Genomic DNA, 15,956 nt, shown 5'->3' on the forward strand with positions numbered 1-15,956 from the left:
TCCAAATATTTTCTTTTTTTCTTAAAGAAGATCACATTATACAAACTGTTATATTTTATTTTTGATCCTCTAAAATATTAGGAAGATTTATGAGTGTCTTAACTGAATGTTGAAAAGTTTTGTGGATTTCTCTGGAACATTTCTCTTCATATTGGGAGCTAATATTTAAGTGCATATCTTTATGCTTGGGAGCTTGTCGAAAAGTTTGATTACGTCTACCATATGGCAAATGCTGGCCCCATTGAGTTGGTCACAAATTATTCTAATTCCTTTTTATTTGGAACACTATTTCAAGGCACATTGCTGATACAGTAATTCTATCCTGAGAGCTGAAAATGCAAGCTCTAGTACTAAAAATCAAAAAGCATAGTAAAAAAGGAAGGAATTAAAATTAAATGTAAATGTCACATTAATGATAATAGGTTGAATAAACAGCTTTAGAATAGATAATTAAGACATAAAAATGGTGGCTAGCTTCTCCGTTTTAGGATATACTATCACTGGTAAAAGAATAAGTGGTCAAGAAAAATGCTGCAGACCAGCCCTTGGTAGACCAGCCATGAAAGTCTTGAAAAAATTATTCAAATACTATGATGTGTCTATATCTACCAAGATAATCATACATGCCGTGGTATATTCTGTGACACCCTATGGAACCAAAATATGAACTTTAAGAAGTAGAATAGGAAGAATGTTGATGTTTTAAAACTTTGGGGCTGGAGAAGACTCCTTCAAAGTCAACAAAACAAAATGATGGATCATCAAACAAATCAACCCTTCAGGGCACAAATCGCCAGGCTCAAATGATCCTACTTTGGATAGATACCCGGTAATGCTTAGACCAGCTCTCTGGAAAAAGTTGTAATGCTGGGAAAAATGGAAAGGAGGAAGAGAAAAGCCAACAGCAAGATGGATAGATTCAGTTTCAGTGGCACTGACTACACTATTGGGAGCTTCGAAATAACAAATTAGGGATAGATCAAGAAAATCTATCCATGTGGTCAACAGGAGCTGAAAATGACTTGATTGCATATAATCAATAAGGTCAGATCAATATTACTGTACATTCAGGAAATGTGGCATCTATTGTAATATTTTTGTTACAAACTGAACAAAAAAACAATATGGAAAATTGATAGGATGGAATAGAATGATGTGTTACTGCACACATGGGGGAGGTTTTTTCAAGTAATCTTATTAAACATTATATGTAATTACTATAATAAAAATGAATGCAAACTTCAAAGAGATAGAAAAATAGAGCAAGTAAAAGTTACTAGGGGAAAAATACGACACAAATAAAATAAATAAATAAATAAAATAAAAATAAAGACAAAAATTCCTTTCTGCCATAGTTATTTATCCTAGTGAAAGTTACCCCAAAGTCTATTGAATCCCAATGAGAACTGGATCCCAATGGGAATTCCAACCAGTTGGGGTTAGCCACTGAAAATGCCTATCTCTGAAGCTAATCAGAGGGTAGAATCTGGAAAAGGCTATTTGATCTAACTAAATGGATTAATACAGGAGAAGCCAATTTCTGAGATAACTGGATCCATATCCATTCTTAAAATGGCAACATGCACCTTGACTTGCACCCAAAGTCCAACTGCTAACCAATGAAGCTCCTAAAGTATCAAGGATACTTCACTCAATACTCAGGCTTCCAGGTTCTGCAACCATCATGGCTTCCAGATTTTTGTCAAGAAAAATCCAATGTGAAGGATATTACAGGAATCAAAACAGGTGTGACTATGGCATGAATGACCGTGTGCATTCTGATCCAGAAAGGTTACAATTGGTGCAAATGATGTAGCTGTGTAAAAGCCCTCCTATTCACAATTGCCATTTATTCCTTGAGCAGGACCTTGAATTTAGTAGAATTCTTAAATTGCAGATCACCTCTGATGAGGAAATATTATTTTATTATTTTATTTATTTAGTCCAATACACAATGAAGGTTAAAGAGAATAAATATGTAGTAATATATATCAAAGAAAGGATAGAAGAAAAGATATAAGAATAAAATATGTCAATGAAGAATAGAGGAAAAGATATATGAATGGAAAAAAAGATATATGAGATAAAGGAGAGACAATTGGACAGGGGACGGAAGGCATACTAGTGCACTTATGTATGCCCCTTACTGACCTCTTAGGAACCCGGAGAGGTCAACCATGGAAAGTCTAAAAGTAAAAAGTTGGGGGTTAGGGGATGACACTACGGAGTCTGGTAATGAGTTTCACGCTTCGACAACTCGATTGCTAAAGTCATATTTTTTACAGTCAAGTTTGGAGCAGTTAATATTAAGTTTGAATCTGTTGCGTGCTCTTGTGTTGTTGTGATTGAAGCTGAAGTAGTTGTTGACAGGCAGGACGTTGCAGCACATGATCTTGTAGGCAATACTTAGATCATGTTTAAGGCGTCGTAAGTTCTAAGCTTTCTAGATCCAGGATTGTAAGTCTAGTTTCGTAGGGTATTCTGTTTCGAGTGAAGCAGTGAAGGGCTCTTCTGGTGAAGTATGTTTGGACATTTTCGAGGGTGTTGATGTCCGAGATGTGGTATGGGTTCCAGACAGATGAGCTGTATTCGAGGATGGGTCTGGCAAAAGTTTTGTAGGCTCTTGTGAGTAGTGTGAGATTACCGGAGCAGAAGCTACGCAGGATCAGGTTAACAACTCTGGAAGCTTTTATGGCAATATTGTTGCAATGGGCTTTGGCAGTTAAGTCATTTGATATTAGTATTCCAAGGTCCTTTACTGAGTGGGGGTTATCTGTGAGATTTTGTTTATTCAGTTTATATAGGAAGTTCGGATTCTTTTTACAGATGTGGAGGACAGAGCATTTGTTGGTAAACTCATTTACAAAGACTGAATTTCTCTGGAATAAACCCAGTCATTTTTTCTCCATAAGTTGTTCAAGATGGAGGAAAAATACTACAATACAGCACTCTTTCTTCAATCCCTTGAAGACAAACCAAAAGGGTAACACAGCCAGTGAAGGAGTGAAGGGCTCTTCTGGTGAAGTATATTTGGTCAATTTCGAGGGTGCTGATGTCCGAGATGCGATATGGGTTCCAGACAGATGAGCTGTATTCGAGGATGGGCCACCAAAAGGTTAAGGAAGACCATGGGGGTTTCATCAGCCTGATCATGATCTCTCACCACCATGATTGATGTAGATTCTGTAATGTTACTCAGCCTGAGTGAAAAGAATATGAATTAACTGCTTCTTCTAAGAACCTCTACATCTTGTGGGATGAACAGTAAAATTATAAAGGAAGAGATTGAAATAGGTAAAAAGAAAAGAAATGGAAGAAAATGTAAATAATTTATAATTAGTCATTTTGCCTAAAGGCTTATAGAACCCTCTAGTGTTCACACAGTATATAAATTAAATATATCCAAGCCGCCTTGCAATTTAATAATGAATGGAAGAACTTGTGGTAAAACTGCATCTGTGGCATAAAATAAAATAAAATTGGTTTGCAGAAGAGATATATAGATAAAATTGTGTTATTAATTGATATACAGTATCAGTATTTCCTATATTTTTTTTCAGCTTTGCTTTGAGTTTGGATAATTTAAACATGGAAATGTCTAGATAATTTAAACATGGAAATGTTTCCCAAATATTTGTTTTAAGTAATAATTTATATGATGGTCCATATATTATAGTTGCCAATATTTTTTCATGCTGATATGCCCATTACAATTAAACATTTTAATATGCATGAAATCTCACTCATCTTTCTTTTGGAGATCAGAATATTTTTTGATATGGTTAATTTAAAGTAATCCAATGCAAACCTCTGTAATTGCTTTTTAAATATGTTTTTCTATTTTGGATAAAGCTATAAAGCAAATATCTTCCAAAAAACTACAGGAATGCATCCCAATCCCATATGGAGAGTAAATGCTTCTTTAAAACATTTACATTTACATAAAGAAAACCTTGGAATATACACTGCTCAAAAAAATATCCCATGCTTCGGCGGCTGTCTCCATTGGCTGCTTCCCTCCCCATGGGAGACTGGCAGGCATTGGCTGAGCGGCTTGGGCGAGCGGCTGTGGCAAGGGCCGGACAGGGGCTGCCTCTCCCTGGCTGGGGCAGCTTTATTCAGAGTGCCCTTCGCCAACCGCCGCTGCCATCCCACTGGTGCCCATGCATACCAGCCTCTGTCCTTCGCTTCCGCATCAGGGAGAACACAAGTGGCATCTGCGCCAGTTTCAAAGCCTCCTGCGTGACCGATTCTCTGTCTGGGAGCCCCGTCTCTGCCACCTTGCCCCCCGCACGCCCCGTTTTAGCCTGCTCTCCAAAAGGGCTTTCACACCATTTAGGACCTGACGCTCTTCTCTAGGGGTTGGGAGAACGGAGTCCAGGCAAAAGGCACAGAAGTTCTCAGGCATCCTCCTCCACCGCCACGTCTTTTGCCTGGGCAAAGAATGCAGGAAGCGCCTGTGGCCGCCCTGCATGGAGCTTGAAGCAGCATTGTGGCTCTGGTCTCCCAACCCTGAAAGAAAAGCAGCCGAGGGGAAAAGTCTGGCAGGTCTTGGTGGACGCGATCGTTTAGGCTCCAGAGCTCCGCCACCATTGCTCCCGCCATGGAAAAGCAGCCGACTAACAAACAACTAACAAAATGAATTGTCCTCATTTGTTTATTTTGTTTGTTTGTTTGAGATAGGGGTTAGGAGTGCAAGAGTCTTCAAATCTAGCAAGTTTAAGGCTTGTGGACTTCAATTCCCATTTCTGAGCAAGCATGACTGGTGGAGGAATTCTGGGAATTGAAATCCACAAATCTTGAAGCTGTCAAGTTTGAAGTTTGTAAAAAGTGTACATGGTTTTAAAAAGTATATATGGTTGTAAAAAGTATTCTGCTACACTGGTATTTTATTAAATAGTATAATACTACACCATTTGGTTCAGAATACTTTTTTCCTTGTTTTCCCCCTCTAAAATCTAGGTGCGCCTTATACACTGGTGCGTCTTATACACCAAAAAATACAGTAGGTATTTGTATACTGTACTTAATGACTAAGAAAGTCCTCAAAAAGTTACACATTTCCTGATGTACTTTATTAAAGAGTTTGAGTTTTAGAGTTTATCGTTAATAAATTATTCTAGAATCCTTACTAAATATAATACAGATACAGAAAATTGGCATTATCTAATTTGAGATGCAATTATTCCCAAGCAATGATGCATGTATTTTTGGAGTTTTGGATATCAAAAGTAACAGGGCAAGCTATTATATATCAAAAATATGGGCAGAAATCCCACATCCATTTGGACTGATAATGTTAGCTAGTTGGATAATAAAAAGCCTGCAGGCTTTCTGGAAGACTGATAGGGAGGAGATAGTATAAATCTCTGGGGGCAGTTGATTCCATTGTGTCGGAGCCACCACAGAAAAAGCTCATCCTGCCAACCGATATTGCTTGGTGGATGGGACCTGGAGAAGATCGACTCTGTGGGCCCTTACTGGCCAAAATGAGGCATGAGGTTGGAGGTAAATATACTTCCTATGTCATTAAAAATGCTACAGAAATCAGAAAGCAATAAGGAAAACTGTTGCTAGTTGTTCATCTTCTTAAAATGTAACCGAAAGAACAATCAAAGCCGTACGACAGAGCCTTTGTTTAATCATGTATCAATTAAAGAACTAACAGATAAAAATGCAAAGCAGGATTATGTTGTATCATAGGCTCATATTAATGACGCTAAGGGATAAGTGAGATGTAGAATTCTCTTTCAGAATAGGTCGAGATATTCTGTTAAAGTTATTAACACAAATGGGACCTCTGACATTATAAAAATAAAATGCTCCCAACAGATTGTGTTCTACTCAGGCATAAAATCAAGCATAAAACAATTGCTCTGTTTAAACAACAGAGGACTGCACAAAGATTAATGTTTTAATTCAGTAAAAAATTCCTTTACTAAATAGGGCCATTGCACTTTTTACCCTTCCGGAGTTGTATTTTCCTTGTTTTTTTTGGTTTCCTATCTTTTTTCTTGCAAGTGTAGGGTCTGCTTTTTTTCAGCTCAACTGTCAATTGTGACAGGAATTAATGACCAGCTTCTCACTCTAATCTAAAAGAGAATGGTCCAAAGTCACCCAGCCAACTTTCATGCCTAAGGCAGCACTAAAATTCAGTCCCCTGGTTTCTACTCTGGTGCCTTACTACACCAAAGTGGTTCTCAATTCTACTTCTGTAAATATCTCATTTCAATATATTTGCATTTTAAATAAGATTTTGGGATCAGCTGTGTCAATAGAAAAAAAATCAGAGTGGAGAAAGGAAAGAAACTGATGAGAAATGTAAATACTAGGGCTCTGAAGTGCTCCAGATCTGATACAGAAGACGTGCTTTGAAATAGGCAAGAGTATCAACACAAGAACTTCTTACAACAATTGCTATTATTTGCAGGATGTTGCAACATTAGTGACAGCCTCCCTGCAGAAACTGGAGAGCAAAATTCTGCTTTAATGATAGGTGATACATTCAGATTATATCCTATTTAGAAGCACCTCTTCCAAACTAAATCCAGAATTTTCACTGCCTTAATGTTAAGTGTCCAGGTGTTTTCATTCCCAGGTTCTGAAAAACATTTTCATAAATACAAGCTAGTCTTCTTCCAAATTACTGAATTTGAACATATAAGATATATTTAATCTGCCTAGGAAGGAAAGTTAATAAAATTCCAACTTTGAATTGTATGCATGTTTCTGTTTACTTTTAATGGCATTAACAATAAAGTCTACATAATTATTCAGGCTTGAAGGATTAGTAGAGGCATATTTTACCCAGCTATGAAGAGAATGAAGAATATAACAAGACCTTTGACCTTTTCAGTTAGCACTTGCCAAAGCAAAGGGCAAAACACAAGGAAAAGGGGCTTGTGGAGTGTAGTTCTTCCATACAGAAGCATTATTAAAGTGCCATTATTCCACGTGGGAGCTGGGAGAAAAACACTATGCTAATTCAGAAAAATACACACAGACCACATATAATAAGAGGGTATGGTGTGGTGGGGAGCACCTCCTTCACTACCAATTACCATTTGTAGAACAACTGCCCAATGCTGCCCCCATCTGCTCTTCTCTGGGATTGCTCACTGAGAAGTGAGAGGAGAGGAACAAGGGCTTCTGCTATCAGTTCTCTGAGGCCAGAGAGTGATCATTTTGTGGGATCAGAGAACTGAAGGGAAACGAACCAATTTCCCCTTCTCTCCTCATTCGTTCTTTTGCCACTCAAGGCAGGAGAAGAGGAGAGAATGAGAGGAAAACCAACTGAGAATACAGTACTTAGGAAGAACACAGAAATGGAGAAGAGAGCTCAGAGTTCCACTAGACTTAAGAATGGCCTTTATGAACGGATTCTAAGTATAGATCACATAAGTGCTAGTTGTTCTCGCCTCTAGAGGGCGGTGCTCATTTCATGTGGCCACCATGACTAAATGCCAAAGGAGCACAGAACGCTGGTCCCTATTTTTCTACTTGCATTTTTACATGCTTTCAAACTGCTAGGTTGGCAGAAGCTGGGACAAGTAATGGGAGCTCACTCCATTATATGGCACTAGGGATTTAAACTGGCAACCTGCCAACCTTTGTGATTGACAAGCTCAGTCTCTTAGCTACTGGGCCACCACGTCGCGTTAAATCATATAATAGATATTGATTAATTTGGGGTTATTCGGCTTAGAACTTCACTAGTTGAAATAATGTCAACATAATTTTGTTTATACCCATTTCCCTGAAAATAAGACATCTCCTGAAAATAAACCCTTCCACAAAAATAAGCCCTCCACAAAAATATTTAACTGTATGTGCAGCTGGTCCCTGCCATTTCCTCTGGTTAGGGTTAGGGAGACAGAGCTTGAAATCAGGAAAGATGGAAAGAGGAGCCCCGTCTTGCTCCACGTACTCCAAAATAATACGACCTCCCCCAAAATAAGGCCAAGCACTTATTTTAGGCTTCCAAAAAATATAAACCAGGGTCTTATTTTGGGGGAAAACACCATAATTGATTAGTTACCTCGGACCTAAAAACATCAATTAACATTAATTTATATTAATGTTTATAAATTAATGTCTCTACACTGACTAGACTCTAGAGGAGCCTTATGAGTTATTATTATTATTTATTGGATTTGTATGCCGCCCCTCTCCATAGACTCGGGGCAGCTAACAACAATGATAAAAACAGCATGTAACAATCTAAAACAACTAAAAACCCTTATTAGAAAACCAAACATACACACAAACATACCATGCGTATGAGTTACAAAGAAAAATATAATTTTGGAGAAGCAGAATTTCCAATTTTAGAGATTAAGATAATAATAATAATAATAATAATAATAATAATAATAATAATTTATTAGATTTGTATGCCACCCCTCTCTGAAGATATATTAGTTAATGTCCAGAAACACTGAAGCGGAACCATGTGGACCAATGTCTCTGAGCACAGTATTTAAAAACCAGTATCAAATCACAGAAAAAATAATTCCTGGTCAGTCACAGAACACTATCACAAAATTATATGATTTTTGGGAAAGCAACTATTGCCTTAATTAGAAATACACTTCTCAAGGACATTTTATGATGGCCTACCTCATTGTCTGACTCCACAAGTACTTGATCATATTCGCTAAGAGCTACTAGAAACATAATGGAGGTGACATTTTCAAAACAGTGTATCCATTTTCTTCGTTCCGATCGCTGTCCCCCCACATCCACCATTCTGGAATAGGAGCAAAATTCATAGAAATCAAAACAATGTACAAATGTTAGGGATATGCTTTCATTATTGTATTATTTATATACTATGTCTCAGGGATCATGACAATAGAGTGAATACATTTACATTTCAGCTTTCTTCAAAGGTTTACATTGAAAGTAGACATACATTCTGGTGGTACAGTGATTAGAAGGCAATATTGCAGGCTAACTTTGCCTACTGCCAGGAGTTTAATCCTGACCAGCTCAAGTTGACTCAGCCTCCCATCCTTCCAAGGTTAGTAAAATGAGGACCCAGATTGTTTGGGGCAATATGCTAATGTTGTAAACTATTCAGAAAGTGCTGTAAAGCACTATGGAGTTGTATATAACTCTAGGTGCTACTGCTATTCTGCTTTGAAGGGACATCCAGATAAATGAGATATGTAATAATGTAGAAACCAACCCAGCAACAACTTAATATTCCTGAACAGGATTCAGAACCATAATCAGCTTCCCCCAGAGATTCGCACTGCCCCCACCCTCCTTGCCTTCCAAAAGAGCTTAAATACTCATCTTTGCCACCAGGCTTGAGACTTTTAGATCTTCCCCCTGATCAATGAATGTTTTAAGTATGAGTGTTGAATGATTGGTTTGATAGGTTTTACTTTCTTTTGATTGAATTTAATGGTTGTTTTTAAATGTAGTATTAATTGGATTTATATTATTGTTCTGTTTTTGTATATGCTGTGAGCCGCCAGAGTCCTCAGAGAGGGGTGGCATACAAATCCAATTAAATAAAATAATCCCAGAACAAATTTAAACTTCAAATGTTAAACTGCCACAAGCCTACCATTGTAAGGCATTTATACTTGGTAACTTGGGAGTAAATATCGATGGGCTATTTCTCAAATCCATTTAATGTTTTTCCTCCTGGACTGTGGGATCCCTAGGGATTTGCACTTAATAGTTCTCTGAAGGTAGAAATTTTTGTTTTCCTTACATGATTCCCTGAGAGATGCTTTAAAGTTGGAAATAATCTTCCAAATTATTTCCAACTTTAAAGGACATATAGACTACTAAAGCCAAATAACATATTTACTAACAAGAGGACTCTCTTGTTTACTAACAAGAGGACTCAGGATTAATGTTAATGAGAATCAAAATACAAAACTTCAAAAAAGGCTCTTTAGAATATGCATATAGAAAATGTGCCATTTGTCAAACTTCGTATTTCAACAAATCTACAAATGAATTTCAACAAATCTACAAATGAATTTCAACAAATCTACAAATGAATTTCAACAAATCTACAAATGAACAGAAGTTGATATAGCCACTACCATTATACAAGTTAAACATTGGCTACCGATCTGTTTCCGGACACAATTCAAAATGTTGGTTATGACCTATAAAGCCCTATATGGCATAGGACCAGATTATCTTCGAGACTGCCTTCTGCCGCACGAATCCCAGCGACCGGTGAGGTCCCACAGAGTTGGTCTCATTAGGGTCCTGTCAACCAAGCAATGTTGGCTGGTGGAAACTAGGGGAAGAGCCTTCTCTGTGGGGGGACCGGCCCTCTGGAATCAACTCCCCCCAGAGATTCGTACTGCCCCCACCCTCCTCACCTTCTGAAAGAGTTTAAAAGGTCATCTTTGTCACCAGGCCTGGGTTCCTTAGATCTTTTCCCCTGACAAATGAATGCTTTAGTTTGATTGTTGAATGAATAGTATTGATAGGGTTTTTTTAAATTAGAATTTTAAAGATTGTTTTTTAATGTATTATTAAATGGATTGTTATTACTGTTTCTTGTTTTTCTGTACATGTTGTGAGCCGCCCCGAGTCCTCGGAGAGGGGCGGCACACAAATCCAATTAAATCTTAAATCTTAAAGTTAAACTCATGTTAAAAATGAATGTAATTATTAAAATTGAAAAGGAATTTTTTTTGTTCGATATGAACAAAGGTCCAATATTTTCCAGAGTAACTGTAATAGTAGTAATCTTGTATGTATAATGACAGAATAATAAAATAGTGGAATTCTTATAAAGCCATTTATATTATTTTCCAATTTATGTTCTTTACACAAGATGAAGCAGAATTAACAGTTACAGTATATTTATTAGAAATGGTGGATTTTATTTATAAATATACAAAATATGATTTGTCTGCAATTTATAAACTAAATTCATATCTTAACACTCACAAAAGCATGTTGTTTATGACAACACAGTATGTTGTTTAGCATTCTCTATTTTTGATCAGTGTAAAATAGGGGTTTAAGCAATAAACATCTCAGAGATTGATTGTTTTGCCTGAATTGCTACTACTAACCCAAAAGAAAAGAAAGGGAGTGGGAGAAAATAATACATTTCCAAAATAGCATTTTCTGTTGGTAAAATTACTAAAATATATTTTTATGATCCTGGTAGGAAACCCACTCCCCGAAAACAAACTCTTCTGAAGTAGTACTTTAAAGATTAAAAATAAAAAAAACCTTTTATCTACCTGAAAATAACACTTTGCAAGTCAAATGGGTATTCAATGATTCCTGTAGTTGGAACTCGAACTCTAAGAACATCTTGTTGAGTGGGTAGATATCCAAGGCTTGCTATGCGGTCCAAATCGTTAAGGTAACTATAGATAGAAGAGAAACATCAAGAATGAAAGATAATGCGCAACTGATAGGAGGAATTATATGAAGGTAAAAAAACAAAAGCACACTTGGAAAAAATTATTTTATAGAAGAATTTTTAAAAAGTCTGTACAGATTTGGTAACTTTTACAATGTATAATCTCCAGAATGTTCGAAGTATCAAGGGCGACAATTTAAAAAGTGTTAACCTGTGCTGTCAGTCTTGTACAAATTATTATTTCAATGGGAAAGAGATGTGGATTGGTAAGATTCAAAATCAAACATGTGAAGTGAATTGGATCAAAGTGCTGAATTCAATATAGAATAGTTGTTCACTACAGAGTGAAGTTCTGCCTTAAACACAGAAGTCTTTTTCTATAAATATATACCTACCGCGTTTCTCCAAAAATAAGACACTGTCTTATATTAATTTTTGCTCAAAAGGTTGTGCTACGTCTTATTTTTTGGGGGGTGCCTTATATTTCTCAAATAAGACAAATTCACAGGCAGAAAAGCTGACAGCCCCAAAGAAAGTGTACCGTACGGTACACTGATTACGGTACAGAACCTGTCAGTATGGCACCCACCCACACAAACGATGGCACTTATATGGTACAACAGTATACAGTAGACCCTCGCTATACCGCGCTTCACCTACTGCGGCTTCACTTCATCGTGGGTTTTCAAGAAATATTAATGAGAAAAATCATTCGCGGATCTTCGCTGGTTCGCGGGTTTCTGAGGAAGTCGATTGGCAGATTTAAACAGCCCGCCGAACTCGACCGGCAGGTTTTTCAAAAAATATATATCTAAAATTGTAAATACTGTATTTAAATACTGTATCTAAAATAAATACTGTGTGGGAAGGGTTTATAAACACTTAAAACAATGAAAACTTACCAAACAATGACAATATAAATACTTAAATAAGTACTATCAGTCGATAAATTCCCCATCACGGATTTCACCTATCGCGGCCGGGTCTGGAACATAACACCAGCGATAGGTGAGGTCTTGCTGTACTCCCGCTATTGCAGCTTCCGGCCATCAGAGGAACTACAGTCTATGCACTGTAGTGGAGACTGTAATGGCAGTGAGACAGCAGCAGACTGTGTCTGCTGTACTGGACGGTACAAAGCGATGGAAGGGGCCCGCAGGGGACGCCACATTATTACGGTACCGCTATGAAGAGCTTTGAATGGTACCACATGTAAACTTGACTACGCCTTATTTTCGGGGGGTGCCTTATATTAGCAAATTCTGAAAAATCTCTGACATGCCTTACTTTCGGGGCACGTCTTATTTTTGGGGAAACAGGGTAGCAGTGGCATTAACGAATAAATTTAGTTATTGTTAAAACAGGTTCATCGATACAACATTGCAATTTAAGTTAATTACGCTTCTTGAGAAGGTTCACCATCAACTGACAAAATGCAAATGTAGTAGGACAAATGATCACATAACTGTAATTAAGTGATACAAATTTCTCCCCAAATTCCATGCTATTCTATATAGTGTCATTTCATTTTCAATAGCATTTTAAGAAACTATGATCTTATTTTACCTGCCTCTCCACAGATCACTTATTTGACAAAACAACAGCATTTAGAATAGCATCTCAGCTATTCTATCCTGTTATTTTTTCCATTTGAAAAGGAGACCACTTGATCTTAAGCAGCTTGTAGTCAAAATCAACTCTGTTTTTTTATACTATCCAAATCTGTATTGCAGTTAAACCAATCTCAACATTCGTGAAGCCATTTGCTCTTATTAGAGATATCCTTTCAGCCCCGTGATGAATTAAAAATGCTGCTCTACATTTAAACAAAGGCATGGTGTCTCTGTGAAAGCTAGACTTTGAATTATCTTTTAAACTTTTGGCTAGTGTTAATTTCTTTCTCATGGGCCTGCTCCCTCTGATTCTTAGAAAGCATTTTAAATCAACTTGGTTAAAAAAATATTGGCAAGCTTTAGTCCTTAAGACTCTTAAGGAAAGATGTATTCTTTCAAAAACTGAAAGATTAGGCTTCCCAAATACTGGATGTACCGGTATCCTTAAGCAGTGTATTTGGGACAGTGACTTTCAAAACAAAATGTGCTTCCCAGTTTTGCAACACAAGGGGTCTTTCCAAGTGAGTAAGTGACAGCTTCCTATCTCTCCTCTCAATCCTGAAAGTTTGCATGGCATTCCATTTCACTCCATTTGATGCACAGACCCTTCCTGTTATATTGGGATACTATAAAATTACTCTCCCACATACTGTATGTCCTTCTCAGAAAGGTGGTCAGTAGAATTATTTAGCCATAGTGTTCTTCGTGGCTGTCTAGTTGGAATTCTAGTTGGCTTTAATGTATCCTATACTGCAGAAATTTCCTGGTAGAAAGCGTGATTTCCATTTGTTGCTTATCCCATGCTGTTTCATTATTTGGCTATATCTTTCCAGGTTTCTTCACTTGCATTTGAAAATAGATAATTAAAAATGATTTTTTGTTTGTGAACCTCATGTCTCTACCTTTATCTGCATCTAATAAGCTTTGTGACAGATAGAAAGCAGCAGGTGAAGATAGGTAAAATCACATCAAGTACCCAAGACTGTGTGCTATCACCATTAGTCTTCTCTCTATGCCAATGACTGCATCTCGGTTGGATCCCTTGGTTAAAGTACTGACGTTTTCAGATGATACAACAGTGATTGCTCTCATTCGAAACAAGTGATGAATTTGCATACAGATGGGAGGTTGATCCTGTGGTGCAGCTGGAACAATCTGGAGCTAAATACACTTAAACTTGTAGAGATGAAAGTGGATTTTAGGAGGACCCCTCCTATTTAACCACCTCTTACAATATTAGACATCACAATGTCAACAGTTGAGACCTTCAACTTTCTGGGTTTTATGATCTCCCAGGATTTAAAATGGACACCTAACAGTAGAACCATCCAGGGGTGGGCTACTGCCTGGACAGTGGGGGGGGGATTGCAGTGGGGCAGCCGAAAATGGAGCTCCACCCCAGAGCACCCAATTTGCACAGAAAGATGTTGAAAGAAAATGCAGGGCGTCCTGCATAAGCCACACCCAGTGTGGTAGCTAAAATTTTGGTAGCCCTTCACTGGAACCATCATTAAAAAGGCACAACAAAAAATGTTCTTCCTGAATCAACTCAGAAAGTCCAGGTCAAGAGTGCTATTGGTACAGCTTTATAGAGGAATTATTGAGTCTATAATTTGTATTTCTATAACTGTCTGGTTTGGTACAGCAACCAAACAGGACAGGTACAGACTTCAAAGGATAGTTAGGACTGCAGAAAAAACAACTGCAATTAGCCTGCCTTCCACTTAAGACCAGCATATTGCACAGGTCAGAAAAGGGGCTGAGAAAATATCTACATACTCTCACATCCTGGACATCAATTGTTCCAATGCAATTCAGTACGCTGCTATAGGGCATTGCATGGCAAAACAACTAGACGCAAAGATAGTTTTTTGCCTCGTGCCACCACTCTGCCAAACATCTAATTACCACAATAATGTCTTATGTGTATGGATATTCACCCTCATTGTATGGCTGCTTTACTATTAGCCTTCTCATCTTTTCTATATCTTCTCCTTATGATTATATAACTTTGCTGAGAGCTTATGCACCAGAGACAAATTCCTTTGGTGTCCAATCACACTTGGCCAGTCTCTTCTCTTCTCTCATCTCGTCTGGCTGGTTTTATCTGACTACTGGCCTTAGAGTCATAATAAAGATTTGACGGACTGAATTGAAGCTATTTTCATTATAATGATACCATGTTTTTTTGTTCCCTCTAGTGATCTCATATTCCTTAGGTATCTTAGTAGAGCACAACATATATGGATCTTTGGTTAGGAGCTTGGCTACAAGCGCAAATTTTTACGATATTCTATGTTTTGTGTTTTGAGTTGCCTAGGGTCACAGGGTATAAAGAATGTGAAAATGGAGACGTTATCCAGAAGCTGTTAAGACGAGCATTGCAGAAATTTGTACTAAGCCTGGGGAGGCAGGAAAACATTAAAAGAAAAAAAAATACTGATACTGGCTTTCCCAGCAATATTAGATATGAACGAAGGAATGGAAATCACAGGGATTTTTGCAAGGTTGAGATACTATTATAGTGCTGTAGAAAAGAGCCGTGGTGGCACAGTGGCTAAAATGCAGTATTGCAGACTAATTGTGCTGACTGCAGGCTGGCAGCAGTGTGATTCTCATCAGGTCAAGGTTGGTAGAATGAGGACCCATATTGTTGGAGACCATATAGGTAGTCCTCGATTTACAACAGTTCATTAAGTGAACTGTTCGGAGTTACATCATCGCTGAAAAAAGTGATTTATCACCGTTTTTTCACACTGTGATTGCAGCATGTCCACTAGTCATGTGATCTAAATTCAGACACTTGGCAACTGATTCATATTTATGACGGTTGCAATGTCCTGGGGTCACATGATCCCCTTTTGTGATCTCCTGACAAGCAAAGTCAATTGAGAAGCCAAATTCACTTAACAACTATGTCACTAATTTAACAAGTGTTGGAAGAACGAGATTCACTTGACAACTGCCTCAGCAACAGAAATTTT

General features: G+C 37.6%; 1 protein-coding gene across 1 annotated transcript in view; it reads right to left on the reverse strand.

Annotated features, from left to right (window-relative positions):
* LOC139162398 (guanine nucleotide-binding protein G(q) subunit alpha) overlaps positions 1 to 15,956 on the reverse strand; it is a 156,155-nt gene that overhangs the window by 13,189 nt on the left and 127,010 nt on the right. Inside the window, exons 4-5 of the mRNA XM_070742710.1 lie at positions 11,235 to 11,363; positions 8,620 to 8,749 (exon numbers count right to left, since the gene is read on the reverse strand). Coding sequence (XP_070598811.1) covers positions 8,620 to 8,749; positions 11,235 to 11,363 — 259 coding nt within the window. The remainder of the gene's footprint in view (positions 1 to 8,619; positions 8,750 to 11,234; positions 11,364 to 15,956) is intronic.

The sequence above is a fragment of the Erythrolamprus reginae genome, chromosome 2, assembly GCF_031021105.1.
Source record: "Erythrolamprus reginae isolate rEryReg1 chromosome 2, rEryReg1.hap1, whole genome shotgun sequence".
NCBI classification, from domain to species: Eukaryota; Metazoa; Chordata; class Lepidosauria; order Squamata; family Dipsadidae; genus Erythrolamprus; species Erythrolamprus reginae.